The sequence below is a fragment of the Molothrus ater genome, chromosome 19 (assembly GCF_012460135.2).
Source record: "Molothrus ater isolate BHLD 08-10-18 breed brown headed cowbird chromosome 19, BPBGC_Mater_1.1, whole genome shotgun sequence".
In the NCBI taxonomy this organism is placed as follows: domain Eukaryota; kingdom Metazoa; phylum Chordata; class Aves; order Passeriformes; family Icteridae; genus Molothrus; species Molothrus ater.
Window position 1 is genome coordinate 12,727,663 of NC_050496.2, and position 12,533 is coordinate 12,740,195.

The following is a 12,533-nucleotide window of genomic DNA, read 5'->3' on the forward strand; positions in this document are numbered from 1 at the left end:
CTGCGGTGCCACCGGGCTTGGGGCACACCGGGGCAATCGGCTGCGGCCAGGGCAGACGCAGCCGAGCCAGAGCAGCTCCAGCGCCCAGCCGACCCCAGGCAGCGGGGCGGGAGCGATTCCTGCTCAGCCATGGAAAGAGGATCCCCCTGGCGCTCCCTCCGTCGGACACCCAGCACGGGGAGGGGCCGCGGGGCAGCGCAGGGCCGGGGCTGCCCCCACCCGTGAGAGGTGGGGATGGAGGGAGGGGGCCGGCGCTGCGAGGCAGTGCCCGCGCAGGAGCCGCTGCCCCGTTCCCGCCCCGTGTTCCCGGGAAGGGCGATCCCGCCCCCGCCCGGGAGCCCTTGCGGGGGGCGGTCCCGGCCATGCGGGCGGCGCTGCGGCGGGGGCGGCTGCCCGGGCCCGGGGGGGTGTCCGGGGGTCGGCAGCCGCTCGTGGTGGACCTGCGGAGCGACACGGTGACTCGGCCGTGCGCCGCCATGCGCCGGGCCATGGCCCGCGCCGCCGTGGGCGACGACGACTACGGGGAGGACCCGGCGGTGAACGGTGGGCGGGGGGAACGGGCCGCCCGCCCGGGGGTCCCCGCCTGACCCGGGGGCAGCGGATGGGGGGCCCGGAGCGGGGCTGCGGGGGCAGCCGGGACCGGGGGATCCCCGAGCCCCCCAGAGCCAGCCCCCCAGGACGTCCGTGTCCCCGCAGAGCTGCAGCGCCGGGCCGCGGCGACTCTGGGCACCGAATCCGCTCTGTTCGTGCCCACGGCCACCATGGCCAACCTCATCGCCGGTGAGTCCGGGGCTGCGCTCGCAGCCCCTCGTGCCCCCAGGCTGGGGATGCTGCCCTTGCTCCCCTCCCTCACGGCCCTTCTCCCCCAGTGATGTGCCACTGCCAGCGCAGGGGCGCTCAGCTCTTCCTGGGCCAGGACTCCCACCTGCACGTCTACGAGCACGGCGGGGCCGCGCAGGTGAGCGCGGCGGCGCTGGCGGCGGTGCAGGAGAGGAGGGCGGCCGCGTGCTGCCCTCCGCTGGCTGCCAGGGCATCCCCTGGATCGCTGTCCCGAGCCACGGGCTGCAGCGTGGTGGGGGCTGTACACCCCCGATGGAGGGCACAGAGGGCTGGAGCCCCCGTGCACCACCGCTGCCCCCTGTCAGCTCTGCGCTCTCCCCTGCCCTGGGCACAGGTCGCCGGTGTGCACTCCCAGGCACTGCCAGATCTGCCGAATGGCACCGTCGACCTGGAGCAGCTGGAGCTGACCATCCGTGAGGCCCACGGCAGCCAGTACCACCCTCGTCCTGAGCTCATCTGTCTGGAGAACACGCACAGCTCGGCGGGCGGCCGGGCACTGCCCCTCACCTATCTCAGGCAGGTGGGAGCCCACAGACGGTGCTGGCACAATCCTGCCTGGCACGGGTAGCTGGGCCCTGCACAATGGCACTGCGGGGACACTGGAGCTCAGAGATGGCTCGTGGTGGTGGCACTAGATGCCCCAGGGGTCCCTCCCAAACCAGCTGTCCCCCTGACTCCCAGGTCCGTGGGCTTGCAGACCGTTACGGGCTGCGGGTGCACATGGACGGTGCACGGCTGATGAATGCAGCAGTGGCCCAGGGCGTGGAGCCAGCCCAGATTGCCCAGCACTGTGACTCTGTGTCCCTCTGCTTCTCCAAGGTCTGCTTGTGTGGGGAGGGGTCCGCAGGGCTGGCGGGGGCCAGCACAAGCCAGAGCCTGCCCTTGTTTGCAGGTGTTGGGCTAAGAACAGCCCTGGCAGGCTGGGAGGGGCAGCTGCCCGGGGACAGCTGGGGTGACCCCGCTGGTGGCTCTGCAGGGCCTGGGCGCCCCGGCCGGCGCGGTGCTGGCGGGGAGCAGGCAGTTTGTGGCCGAGGCCTGGCGTGTGAGGAAGCTGCTGGGCGGGGGCATGCGGCAGGCGGGAGTGCTGGCGGCCGCTGCCCTCCTCGGGCTGCAGCACGCCGAGGGGACACTGAGCAGGGACCACGAGCATGCCCGGAGCTTTGCGGAAGGTACCTCAGGGCCCCGAGGGTGCTGGGCTGTAAGAGCACAGCTGGCACTGCCCAGCAGCACCACCGAACTGCTGCCTTGGGCACCATCCCTGCATGGCCACACTGGGTCTCCAGCAGGGTGAGGATGCTGCTGGGATCCTCACCTGGCTGCAGTGCCACGATCATGGCATGACCGTGCCTGTGCTGTGCTCAATGACCCTGGTACCACATGGGGGGAGAAAGGGCTCTCCTTCATCCAGAGGCTACCTGGGGCAGGTAGCCTCTTCCAGGTAGCTGGGGCTTGCACCACCTCGGCCTCCCGCAGGTATCCACGCGCTGGACTCTCCCCTCTGCTCCGTCAACCTGGCAGCAGTGGAGACCAACATTGTGATGGTGAATGTCCAGGGGGCCTGGCCGTCCCCCGCCGAGCTCTGCGACCGCCTGAGCGCCGTCAGCGAGGAGGAGGAGGCTGAGAGCAGGCAAGCTGTCAGCGTCCTGCTGCTCCCCTGGTCGGCACGGACCCTGCGCGCCGTCTGGCACCGCGACGTCTCGGCCCGAGACACCGAGCTCGCCAGGAGAAAGCTGGAATTTGTGGCCAGGAAGTGCCAGGAGGAGTTGGCCTTGGGACTGCATGGAGCGCCTCCAGGCACCGGGGGAGCCTGAGCATTCTGCCATCCCCGCAGCTGCAGCGGTTGGGCAGCCCAGAGCAAGCACTGGGAGCAGCCCCTTTGTGCTCCAGATGTGTGCCCAGCCATCTGAAACGTGACATCAGCCCTCACAGGCAGCCTGACAAACCAATGTGAGCCCAGCCTAGCGGAGACCCCAGACCCTGAGGCAGCCAGTGCACAAAATAAACACCTTTTGGTGGTACTGGAGCTGTGCAGGGTGTTTTCTCTCTTTTCCTTGCTCTGCAGCAGGGACATCATCACAGCCAAGGTCCCCTGTGGAGGGACAGTTGCTCCTGAGGACATGGAACCATCTCAGCCACAGGACCAGGGTTGCTGCACAGCAATGCCAAGGTTTGTGTCTGGCCAGGACTGTCCCAGGAGCGTGAGCCCAGCCTGGCCCAGATGGCTGTGTCACTCCCGTTCACAGAGGCTTATGTCATTCTGTCCCACAGCAGCAGGTGGGCTCCCCAGGCTTCCCTGTCATGTTCTGGGTCAGCAGGTCCCAGAACTCTGCACTGGAAGAAGGGATTCTCTCAGCAGCAGTTGCTTTGGGTGTGCGCTCACTGGCTCCCTGGGAAGCACTACTCCAGGCAGCAGTAACTCCCATTTTATTCTGTATTGCCAATGTGCAGTTTAAAGGACACTGAGGGAACAAAGTTCATGGTCCAGCTAGCCAGTCAGAGCCTTGCAGCCCTCAGTCCCCTCTGCTCCAGCGGGCAGGAGCACGGCAGGGAAGGGGCACCAGCCTGGGCTGGGCTGAGCAGAGAGGGCACAGTGTGGGTCTGAGACAGAGGTGACCCTGTGTTATACTGAGGAGGTGGCAGGCAGGGCCGCGGTCCCCATCTCTTTACTCCTGAGGTGCCATCATGCTCTTGAAATCATGTTCAGAATCACCTGGGATGAGGAACCAAACCCTGTGGAAAGCCCCTGACCCTGCACCTCCCCCCAGGGAGGTGGCAGCCCACCTGATCCGCCTTGGCACAGCCCTCCTGCCTACCTGAGTGAGGACATAGCTGTCCTCTGACAGCCTCTCAATGACATCAAAGTGATCCACACCAGCCAGGTCCAGCACAGAGACAGACCAGCCTGCTGCACGCAGGGCCTGCGGAGAGAGCGGTGCCCAGCATGGACCCCAAGCTCCTCCTGCCCTGGACAAGCAGCAGGAATAATGTCCTGGCCAGGACTGGTGTCCTCCAGTGAGCCAGAAACAGCTCTGGATCAGCACAGAAGCTCTTCATCCCAGTTGGGTAAGTTGGCGAGGGCTGCCTGGAGCAGTGTCCCCACCAGAGCCGAGCAGGGTGCTGCTGGAGCTCACCTGGCTTCAGTCTTGGGACTGCCTGGTGCTCACCTGGCTGTGCTCCTGTAACTGCCTGGTGCTCACCTGGCCATGCTCCTTCAACTGCCTATTGCTCACCTGGCTGTACTCCTGGGACTGCCTGCGAAACTCTGGGGAGTCATGCTGGGCCACAGCCACGAGCACCTCACAGGCTGCTGGCGCTGCTGGGGTGACCAGTCTCATGGGGCTGTTCCTCTGGGCCACCTCCCTGCAGGAGCCACGCCGGTGGAGCTGATGCAGCCCTTTGCTCCATGCCATCAGCTGGACTCCCCAGCTGGGCAGGCACAGGGGCAGAGTGCCTGCAGAGCCACTGGCACCCCCTGCCCGGGCTCTGTCCCCATGGCTGTCCCCACAGCCTGTGAGCTCACCGGCTCATGTTCAGAGCATCATTCACGTAGGTGTGCAGGATGGGCTCCAGGTCATAGAGGCCGCTCACCAGCACCGCTCCTGGGGGCAGAGGAGGAGCTGCAGGTGAGGAGCTGCAGCCTGGGAGGCTCCCACAGCCCTGGGACCTCATAACCAGTTAGCATAATCAGCCTTGTCCCAGGCGTGGAGACCAGTTCTCCTCCCGACCCTGTTCTGGGACATGGCAACGCTACCTTTGATATCTGGCACCACTTGGAATTCCGTCCAGTCTGTGGACAGCACCATGGCTGCCAGGTGGGCCCCTGCCGAGTGTCCGCACAGGTAAATGCCTCTGGAAGGAGGGAGCGACTGAGAGGGACACCTAGAGACACCTGGGGACACCTGGGCACGCTTTGCTCCGTGCAGAGGAGGTGGCACAGCCCGAATGTGTCAGCTCAGATGTTTCCCAATCTGCCAGCCGCTGCCTTGTGCAGGGACAGGGGATTGTGGCCACAGGCACTGCCCAGTGCTTGGGCCGAGGTGCCAAAGCCCCCCCCCAGCCACTCCCACAGACCAAGCCCGGCCGGGAGCTGCCCACCTGATCCTGGGGTATTGCTCCACCAGGAAGGCGAGGCTGCGGCGCACCTGCAGCACCATGGTGTCCATGTGGCCTGAGCAGAGGACAAAGGGCAGGGCTGGAGGCGCGGGGCTGCGCAGGCAGCTGCAGCCTCTGCAGGGCAGCACCTACCCTTAGGGGCTATGTCGTACCCCACCGCCACCACCGCCACCCCCTGCGACACCAGCGGGGGGGCTGCAAACCCCGAGTCGTCCTTACTGCAGAGAGAGATGCTGCGGGAGCCGGGGCTGCGGGGCCAGCTGGGGGCTGGCCAGACCCGTGTCCCCAGAGCAAGCCCCAGTGTCAGGAGAAGGGGTCAGCCGGAGCCGGTGAGGGGGTCCCTTCGCGAGGAGCGCCCCACCGACAGCCCAGCTCACCTCATGCACTGCCAGTACCCGCCGTGGATGTAGACCAGCGCCGGGAAGGCTGCGCAGCACAGCGCGGGGTGAGCCGGGTGTCCGCCCGGCCCGCTCCCGTCCCCGCCGCCCCGACACTCACTTTCAGAAGGCTCCGTGGGAAAGTAGATGTCCAGCTTCTCCCCGTCCCCGTCGCCGTAGGGCACGTGCAGCAGGGTCTGCCCGCTGGCCCGGGCCCGCTCGGTTCCTGCGGGGGGGAGGCGGTGGGGCACGGCGCCGTGGCACCGAGCGCAGTCCCTGTCCCAGCGCCGCGATCCCCACCTGCCGCCGTCACCGCCAGGTGGGCGTCGATGATGGTGTCCCGGTCCAGGCGGGGGGACCAGCGACTGGGAGAGTAATGGTCCTCCAGCGCCTGCGGGGAGGCGGCGGGGCAGCGCCGGGGCCGCGCCAACGCCCCCGGCCGGCGGCCCGGCCAGGACCCGCGCTCTGCCCTGCACCGGGGCCGTACCTCCGCGGACATATCCCGCCACCCGCCCATGGTGGGGCCGCTCCCGGTGTCGCTCCCAGTCCCGATCCCGGTGCCGTTCCCGGTGCCGCTCCCGGTGTCGCTCCCTGTCCCGATCCCGGTCCCGCTCCCGGTCCCTCTCCCCGTTCCCCGTTCCGATCCCGGTCCCGGTCCCGGTGCCTCTCCCCCTCCCGGTGCCGTTCTCGGTGCCGCTCCCCGTCCCGATCCCGGTGCCGTTCCCGGTGCCGGTGCCGTTCCCGGGATGCCTGCCCGCCGAGGGGCGGGGCCTGAGCGGGGCCGGGTGGGAGGGCGCGCTCCCATTGGCCGTCCCGGAGGCGAGGCCCGAGCCCTGGGGCGGGGCCGCCTCCCATTGGCCGCTTGGGTCTGGGGGGCGGAGCCGGTGGGCAGAGGAAAATAAAAATTTTGGCGCCTATGACCCCCATTGGGCAGCGTTGCCGCGCGGCTGTGCGGACTCTTATGCGATTGGCTGGCGCTGCGGCGCGTGGGGGAGAGGCCTCCTCCGATTGGCTGACGGGGCTGGCCGGCTGGGCGCGCGCGGGCTCGGGCCGGCAGTCCGCCATGAACTGCCTGACGGTGCCCGGTGTCCACCCCGGCTCCCCCAGCCGGCCCCGCGGGCAGATTCAGGTACGGGGTCGCCCCGGGGCACGGGCGCGGGGGTAGGTACAGGTGCCACCCCGGGGCACCAGTGTGGGAGCAGATGCAGGTACGGCAACGCTGCCGGGCATCGGGCCGGGGGCAGATGCGGGCACGGTACTGCCCCGAGCACGGGCCGGGGGCAGATGCGGGCACGGTACTGCTCCGGACACGGGCCGGGGGCAGATATGGGCACGGTACTGCCCCGGGCACGGGATGGGGGCAGAGGCGGGCACGGCGCTGCCCCAGGTACGGGCCGCGGGCAGATGCGGGCACGGTGCTACCCCGGGCACGGGATGGGGACAGATGCGGGCACGTTACTGCCCCGAGCACGGGCCGGGGGCAGATACAGGCACGGTACTACCCCGAGCACGGGCCGGGGGCAGATGCGGGCACGGTACTGCCCCGAGCACGGGCCGGGGGCAGATACAGGCACGGTACTACCCCGAGCACGGGCCGGGGGGAGATACGGGCACGGTGCTGCCCCGAGCACGGGCCGGGGGCAGATGCGGGCACGGTACTGCCCCGAAGCCCCGCGCACGGGCCGGCGGCAGGTGTGTGTGCCGCGCCGGGCTGAGGGGGCTGCCGGGGCCCCGGCGGGGCGCAGCCGGGGCTGCCCGCTGGCCGCCGTTCTGAGCGCACCGTTCTGCCCCCAGGTGATCTTCGGGCCCATGTTCTCCGGGAAGAGGTAGGCACGGACCGGGGGGCGGGAGGGCGGCGGGCTGGGGCTGGGGCCCGCTGACACCGTGTCTTGCAGCACGGAGCTCATGCGGCGAGTGCGGCGGTTCCAGCTCGCCCAGTACCGGTGCCTGCTGGTGAAGTACGCCAAGGACACGCGCTACGGCTCCTCCGGGGTCTGCACACACGACAGGTGAGCTCCGGGGCAGGAGGACTCCCCGCTTCACGGGGCTGCCCGGCTCACTCCCTCCCTGCCCGCAGGAGCACCATGGAGGCCCTGCCCGCCGGGCTCCTCCAGGACGTGTACCAGGAGGCGCTGGGGGCCGCCGTCATCGGCATCGATGAGGGCCAGTTCGTAAGTGCACGGCTGGGCTGGGTGCGCTGGGCCCCCTGGGACACACACTCCTTGGTGCTCCTGTGCAGGCCAGGCTCTGTGTCCTTGTAGGAGAGGGAGGGAGGTCATGCCCTGGGGAGTTGGATCCATGTGGCCTTACACTCAAAGTGCTCACAATCAAAGCCTCCTTCCCTGTAGTCCCTGCAGACAGGATGCTGGGACTGCAGCCTGTTTCACAGACTGGGCACGTGGCTCTGACTTTCTTTGTTCCTGGTGCTGCTGTCTGGGCACGCACTGTGGGATCTGGAGCCAAGTCCTGCCCCCCATCCTTCTTTACGATGTGCCTGTACCCCCCAGTTCCCAGACATTGTGGAGTTCTGCGAGACAATGGCCAACGCTGGGAAAACTGTCATTGTTGCTGCTCTGGATGGCACCTTCCAGAGAAAGGTAAAACACTCATTTTGGTAGTGCAGCTGCTTTGGGACCCTCATGGAGCCCACCCAGCAGCATCTTCCGTGCTGTCTCACAGGCCTTTGGGAGCATCCTGAACCTGGTGCCGCTGGCGGAGAGCGTGGTGAAGCTGAACGCTGTGTGCATGGAGTGCTTCCGGGAGGCCTCCTACACCAAGAGGCTGGGAGCAGAGCGGGAGGTGAGTGCCGTTGGAACAGAAACTGTTTCACTTTCCCAGTCCCGCTGGTACAGACGCTCCCTCCCGGGAGCCGGGCTCTGCAGTCACTCCCCATGTTTCCCTGTCAGGTGGAGGTGATTGGAGGAGCTGACAAGTACCACTCGGTGTGCCGAGCCTGCTACTTCCGCGTGCGGCCCCAGCAGCCCGGGCCAGACAACAAGGAGAACGTGCCCCTGGGCCTGAGGCAGCTGGAGACAGCTGCCCCTCGCAAGATCTTCACTTGACTGCTGGGAAAACAGAGGGGAAGGGAGCTCAGTGCTGGGGCTCGCAGGCCTCTCTGTACTTAACAAACTGTTCAGTGCCTCAGCCCTCCCTACCCAACCTCCCCACGCCAAGCGCCACAACTGAGGATCCACCACGCCTGATGCTGGTGGAAGCTGAAGCAAAAGCCTGGCTAGAGTGAGTTCCCATCTCAGAACAAGGAGAGGGACCAGCACAGTCACTGGGGCTGCCACACACAGGCCCTGGGGCACTGCACGTGGAGCCTGGCTGCAGTGCTGCCGCTCACTGTGGCTCTGGCCAGCTCTCACAGGGCTCCAAGCGTGCTCAGGCTGCCACCAGTGCTGCTTCTGCTGCCTGTGAATGCAGCCCTTCTCTCTTGTGCACTGTTGCTACATTCCAGGTTTCTCAAGACATTGTACAGCCATTAGTATTTTTAATGCAATTTTTAGCTTCCTTCCTTAACAGTCTGAGGTAACTTGTCCCTTGTCACAGAGGTGTGACACAGCTTTTAAACTGACACACACGTCAGCCCAGCCCTGGGCAGGCCCCCAGCCTCTCTGCCAGCCTGCCCACTGGTGTCACTTATTGTTGAAACAGAAGGAGGCCTGGCAGCTGACTCTTCTGAGGTGCTGAACCTCAAGGGCTGGCTGTGTTCTAGCAGGCTGTGACAGACTCATTTGCCTCCTCCAAATTCAGGGCAGTTTTTCTCAGGTTCAAGGCTAGTGCTGCACTTTGGTGCTATGTTACCTGTTTGGAGGCTCAGAGTTTCATCTACCAAGATGTGGACAATTATTCCAGGGAAGATCCAGTTGCTTGGTAAAGGGGCTCTCCTGAGGAGCTGCTTCTCCAGTCCAGTCATGTCTCTTGCATTCTCCTCAGCCTTCCAAAATTCTTGAGGCTGACTCTTAGTCTGCTCTAAGCTGACTGAAGGATCCTCTTCCCTCTCTGTTAGATTCTGGAAGGTTGTTGTTTCCTTATTGCCTGCAAAAGTGTTTTTTCCCTGGAAGTGTTTTTTCCCAGCATCCACAGGCTCTGAGCAGTAGCTCTTTGTTCTGGCCAGGCCAGACCTCTGCATCTGAGTCCAGGGCTGCTGTTTGCCTGTGCCCTGCAAGGCTCCAAGAGCTGCTTGATCCCCCCCCGTGCTGCCCCCGTTTCAGGTGAGAATTATTGTATTCACAAGCACTTGACTGCCAGGCTGGGCTTCTCCCCAGGGCTGGAGAAGGCTCTGCTGCTGCTTTAGGTTAATAAATAACTTAAATAATTTGTGTGTGTATTTTTTACCAGAGCATTCTTCTAAGTCTTCCTGGCAGCGAGCAGTGAGACAGCATGGGCTGCTCACAGGGTGGGAGGGCTGCTCACAGCCTGGGGTTGGAGCTCTGCTCAGAGCAGGGAGCATGACGAGGGTGGCCTAAAAATAGGCCCCAGCATGAGTGTGCTGTTTGCAGCACAGCAGCTGGCAGGGGCTGCGCTGCCCCATGCCACACCCCGGGCCCTGGAGGGGCAGAAAGCAGGAGCCTTTTCTGCTTCCCCGAGACAAAAGGCACGTGGTGGCTCACACGGTGGCTTGGTGAAAAAGTTTATTCCAACCTACAGTGACAACTACTCAAATGCTGGCCCCAGCAGGGATGGCCCACACACACGGCTGCTGGGAGCAGCTTTACCACAGCAGAGCAGCAAACACAACCTGAGAATGGCCCACAGGCTCCTGGTGTGGCTGGAGTGCAGGCAGGAGCCGCGGGCAGGCTGCAGGAGCTCAGCCTCGCAGCAGCACTCGGGCAGGCGCAAAGGGAAAGAAAGTGCTCCAGGATGTCCTCAGCCATGGCCCTGCTGAGGATCTCAGTGCTCACCGCTCCCACAGACCCCAAGCCACATCATCCAAGCACCAGCAGCTCTAGTGCAGGCTGGGGGAAGGCACAGCACGGCGTTAGAGGAGGGAAGAGGGGGCTTTGGCAAGAGCTGGCCCAGAAGCAGCCGCGGGGGGAAGGCACGGGAAGGCAGAGCTGGGCCTGGCTGTGCTGCAGCAGCAAGAGATGGCTCTGGGGGAATGCAGCCAGCAGGGCTGAAAGGCACTGGAGACAGGACGGGACCAGGGCAGCAGTCACAGGGGCAGAGCCTGGCCAGGGCTGGGGGCATAAACTGCAGCCCACCACCAAGGCAGCACAGCAAAAGCAGAGACTTGTACATGCCAGGGCTGCCCACACACCCAACCTCCTGCAGCTGCACTGCTCACCCAGCAGCTGCAAGTCATGGTGTGCCAAATCACCCACCAAATCACACACCGGGCTCTGGACCCTCCAGTGAGGATCTCAGCTCTGGGACCAGGCAGAAGCCCCTCCTGCACCCCACAAAAAGGCCCAGTCACCTTCAAACAAAGCAGCCATCACCCTCCCACCCCACTGTCCCCTCCAAGGCGTAGACCCCTCCCTCCCACCCCGCGGAAGGAATTGCACTGTTCAGCCGTCCCGCGGGAGCCAGCCAGGGCTCAGTACACCGGGGGAGGCTGATAGCCCTCCGGGGCCTCCGCCGTGTGCGTGAAGGGCGGCTGCTGGTAGCTCTCGTGGCTGATGTTGGGATAGCTGGAGTAGGGAGTCGGAACCCCCGGGCTGGGGTCAGCATAGCTTTGAGCAAAGTCCTCCACCCCCATTTTGTACCTCTTGTAAGCAAAGGTGAGCAGGAGTGCCTGCAGAGAGAAGGGAGCAGCATCAAGGCTGTTGCAGCCTGTGGAGTGCAGGGGGCCCCTGTGCACTCCCCCCAAATGGGGCAGAGTGCTTCACTCACCCAGGAGAAGATGGAGAAGAAGCTGAAGGTGATGGCAGCGCGGGCAGAGTCCGCTCCGATGAACACATCCTCAGCCCGTGTCCAGGACCACTGGTTGGTCAAGAAACAGAAGCCGATGAACCACAGGAAAGTCCAGAGACCTGTGGGGGGAAGTGGCATGAGGGGCCAGGGCCGGTCCTGCTGCCCCTGGGCAGCCCCGGGCTCAGACCCTGCTCCACCGTGCAGGCTGGGGCAGGCACCCGGCCAGGGGCAGCCGCTCCTCGGGGCGCTCAGCAGCAGCACCAGCACCAGCAGCACCATTAGCAGCAGCAGCAGCAGCACCATTAGCAGCACCATTAGCAGCACCATTAGCAGCAGCAGCAGCAGCAGCGCGTGGCCCGCGGGCAGCACGCCAGACGGGAGCGACTCGGGAGCGGCTCCCTGGGCCAGGCACCGGCAGCCACGTCACGGGACAAGGCGGCCATTGTGGCAGCCACGGCGGGCACAGCCCGGCCCGCTGGCCCCGGTACCTGAGAAGCCGAGGTCGGCCAGGACCAGGTACTTGCGGTCCGTAGTGTTGCTGATCTGGGGGAAATAGACGTCCACCATGAAGAAGAAGATGCAGGCGAGGAAGGCGAGGACGCCGATGCCGATGCCGTAGCGACAGGCGTCCTCGTTGTGGTTGAAGATGCAGTAGAGCTGCGGGTCCTCGGGCCGGCTCATGTAGCCATCCCCGACCAGGCAGGCGAACACGATCAGGGCGAAGACCTGCGGGGCGGAGCCGGTGTCCGGTGGGCGGCACCGAGACCGGGGGAGCCCTTTGGGGGCTGCCGGGCCCGGCGGGCGAGGGGCGCCGGCCTGCGGCGGGGCTCTCCCGTCCCGTCCCGTCCCGTCCCGTCCCGTCCCGTCTCACCGCGCTGACGATCCGCGCCACCACCTGCGGCTGCTGCACGAAGCGCACCAGGTCGAAGGCACCGCCGGCCTTGGCCGCCCCGTAGGCGCCTCCGCCGCCCTCCATGGCGTTCGGCCGCCGCTGCTGCGCGGCACCGCCCCGGGAGGGCCGGTCCTGGCGGCCCGGGACGCCGGGGCGGGGCGGGCGGGCTGGCTCCGGCGGGACAGGGGCTCCCCCGCCCGGGCACAGGGCGCCGCGCCCGTCCCGCACCCTATCCCGGTGCCCTCCTTCCGCCCCGGTGTAACGGGGGACGGGAGCGCCGGCCCCATCCTCGGCCGCCGACGGGCCCCGGTGAGCACAGCCCAGGGGAAACGGGGGCTTCGGGGGGCTCCCGCCGCCCCCGCCCGGTACCGGGAGGCGGCAAAGGGACGGGACGGACAGGGCTCGGCAGCCCCCGTTCCCCGCAGGTCCGCACCCACAGCGGGAGCGCCGGG

At 66.3% G+C, this 12,533-nt stretch overlaps 4 protein-coding genes across 4 annotated transcripts; 2 read left to right on the plus strand and 2 right to left on the minus strand.

The window, feature by feature from the left end:
• The first annotated feature begins 361 nt into the window (after window positions 1–361).
• LOC118693979 (uncharacterized) lies at window positions 362–2,858 on the plus strand. The gene is made up of 7 exons (XM_036394881.2): window positions 362–543; window positions 697–780; window positions 870–958; window positions 1,175–1,360; window positions 1,522–1,659; window positions 1,817–2,009; window positions 2,314–2,858. The coding sequence occupies exons 1-7, from the start codon at window positions 363–365 to the stop codon at window positions 2,649–2,651; spliced, it is 1,209 nt and encodes a 402-aa protein (XP_036250774.2). The 5' UTR covers window position 362; the 3' UTR covers window positions 2,652–2,858.
• A 385-nt stretch (window positions 2,859–3,243) lies between these two features.
• AFMID (arylformamidase) lies at window positions 3,244–5,926 on the minus strand. The gene is made up of 11 exons (XM_036394629.2): window positions 5,818–5,926; window positions 5,631–5,721; window positions 5,452–5,556; window positions 5,331–5,379; window positions 5,086–5,171; window positions 4,936–5,008; window positions 4,592–4,689; window positions 4,361–4,439; window positions 4,071–4,200; window positions 3,654–3,758; window positions 3,244–3,550 (listed from the first exon to the last, which is right to left on the minus strand). The coding sequence occupies exons 1-11, from the start codon at window positions 5,845–5,847 to the stop codon at window positions 3,521–3,523; spliced, it is 876 nt and encodes a 291-aa protein (XP_036250522.1). The 5' UTR covers window positions 5,848–5,926; the 3' UTR covers window positions 3,244–3,520.
• A 467-nt stretch (window positions 5,927–6,393) lies between these two features.
• On the plus strand, window positions 6,394–9,651 carry TK1 (thymidine kinase 1). Its single transcript, XM_036394661.1, has 7 exons — window positions 6,394–6,459; window positions 7,125–7,156; window positions 7,226–7,339; window positions 7,408–7,501; window positions 7,838–7,927; window positions 8,010–8,129; window positions 8,237–9,651. The coding sequence occupies exons 1-7, from the start codon at window positions 6,394–6,396 to the stop codon at window positions 8,390–8,392; spliced, it is 672 nt and encodes a 223-aa protein (XP_036250554.1). The 3' UTR covers window positions 8,393–9,651.
• Window positions 9,652–10,829: 1,178 nt separating this feature from the next.
• Window positions 10,830–12,170, minus strand: SYNGR2 (synaptogyrin 2). Its single transcript, XM_036394611.2, has 4 exons — window positions 12,061–12,170; window positions 11,678–11,915; window positions 11,169–11,308; window positions 10,830–11,070 (listed from the first exon to the last, which is right to left on the minus strand). Exons 1-4 carry the CDS (start codon window positions 12,163–12,165, stop codon window positions 10,873–10,875), a joined length of 681 nt encoding a protein of 226 aa, XP_036250504.1. The 5' UTR covers window positions 12,166–12,170; the 3' UTR covers window positions 10,830–10,872.
• Window positions 12,171–12,533: the final 363 nt, after the last annotated feature.

Excerpts from the sequence above, each read along its gene's own strand:
- TK1 (XM_036394661.1), top strand. The coding sequence starts at position 6,394 with ATGAACTGCCTGACGGTGCCCGGTGTCCACCCCGGCTCCCCCAGCCGG. Across the intron at positions 7,340-7,407 it reads GGGGTCTGCACACACGACAG|GAGCACCATGGAGGCCCTGC; the intron begins GTGAGCTCCGGG and ends CCCTGCCCGCAG. Across the intron at positions 7,928-8,009 it reads ATGGCACCTTCCAGAGAAAG|GCCTTTGGGAGCATCCTGAA; the intron begins GTAAAACACTCA and ends GCTGTCTCACAG.
- AFMID (XM_036394629.2), bottom strand. The coding sequence starts at position 5,847 with ATGGGCGGGTGGCGGGATATGTCCGCGGAG. Across the intron at positions 5,009-5,085 it reads GTACGACATAGCCCCTAAGG|GCCACATGGACACCATGGTG; the intron begins GTAGGTGCTGCC and ends TCCTCTGCTCAG. Across the intron at positions 4,690-4,935 it reads GAGCAATACCCCAGGATCAG|AGGCATTTACCTGTGCGGAC; the intron begins GTGGGCAGCTCC and ends CCCTCCTTCCAG.
- SYNGR2 (XM_036394611.2), bottom strand. The coding sequence starts at position 12,165 with ATGGAGGGCGGCGGAGGCGCCTACGGGGCGGCCAAGGCCGGCGGTGCC. Across the intron at positions 11,916-12,060 it reads TGGCGCGGATCGTCAGCGCG|GTCTTCGCCCTGATCGTGTT; the intron begins GTGAGACGGGAC and ends TCCGCCCCGCAG. Across the intron at positions 11,071-11,168 it reads TCTTCTCCATCTTCTCCTGG|GCACTCCTGCTCACCTTTGC; the intron begins GTGAGTGAAGCA and ends TTCTCTCTGCAG.
- LOC118693979 (XM_036394881.2), top strand. The coding sequence starts at position 363 with ATGCGGGCGGCGCTGCGGCGGGGGCGGCTGCCCGGGCCCGGGGGGGTG. Across the intron at positions 781-869 it reads CATGGCCAACCTCATCGCCG|TGATGTGCCACTGCCAGCGC; the intron begins GTGAGTCCGGGG and ends CTTCTCCCCCAG. Across the intron at positions 959-1,174 it reads AGCACGGCGGGGCCGCGCAG|GTCGCCGGTGTGCACTCCCA; the intron begins GTGAGCGCGGCG and ends CCCTGGGCACAG.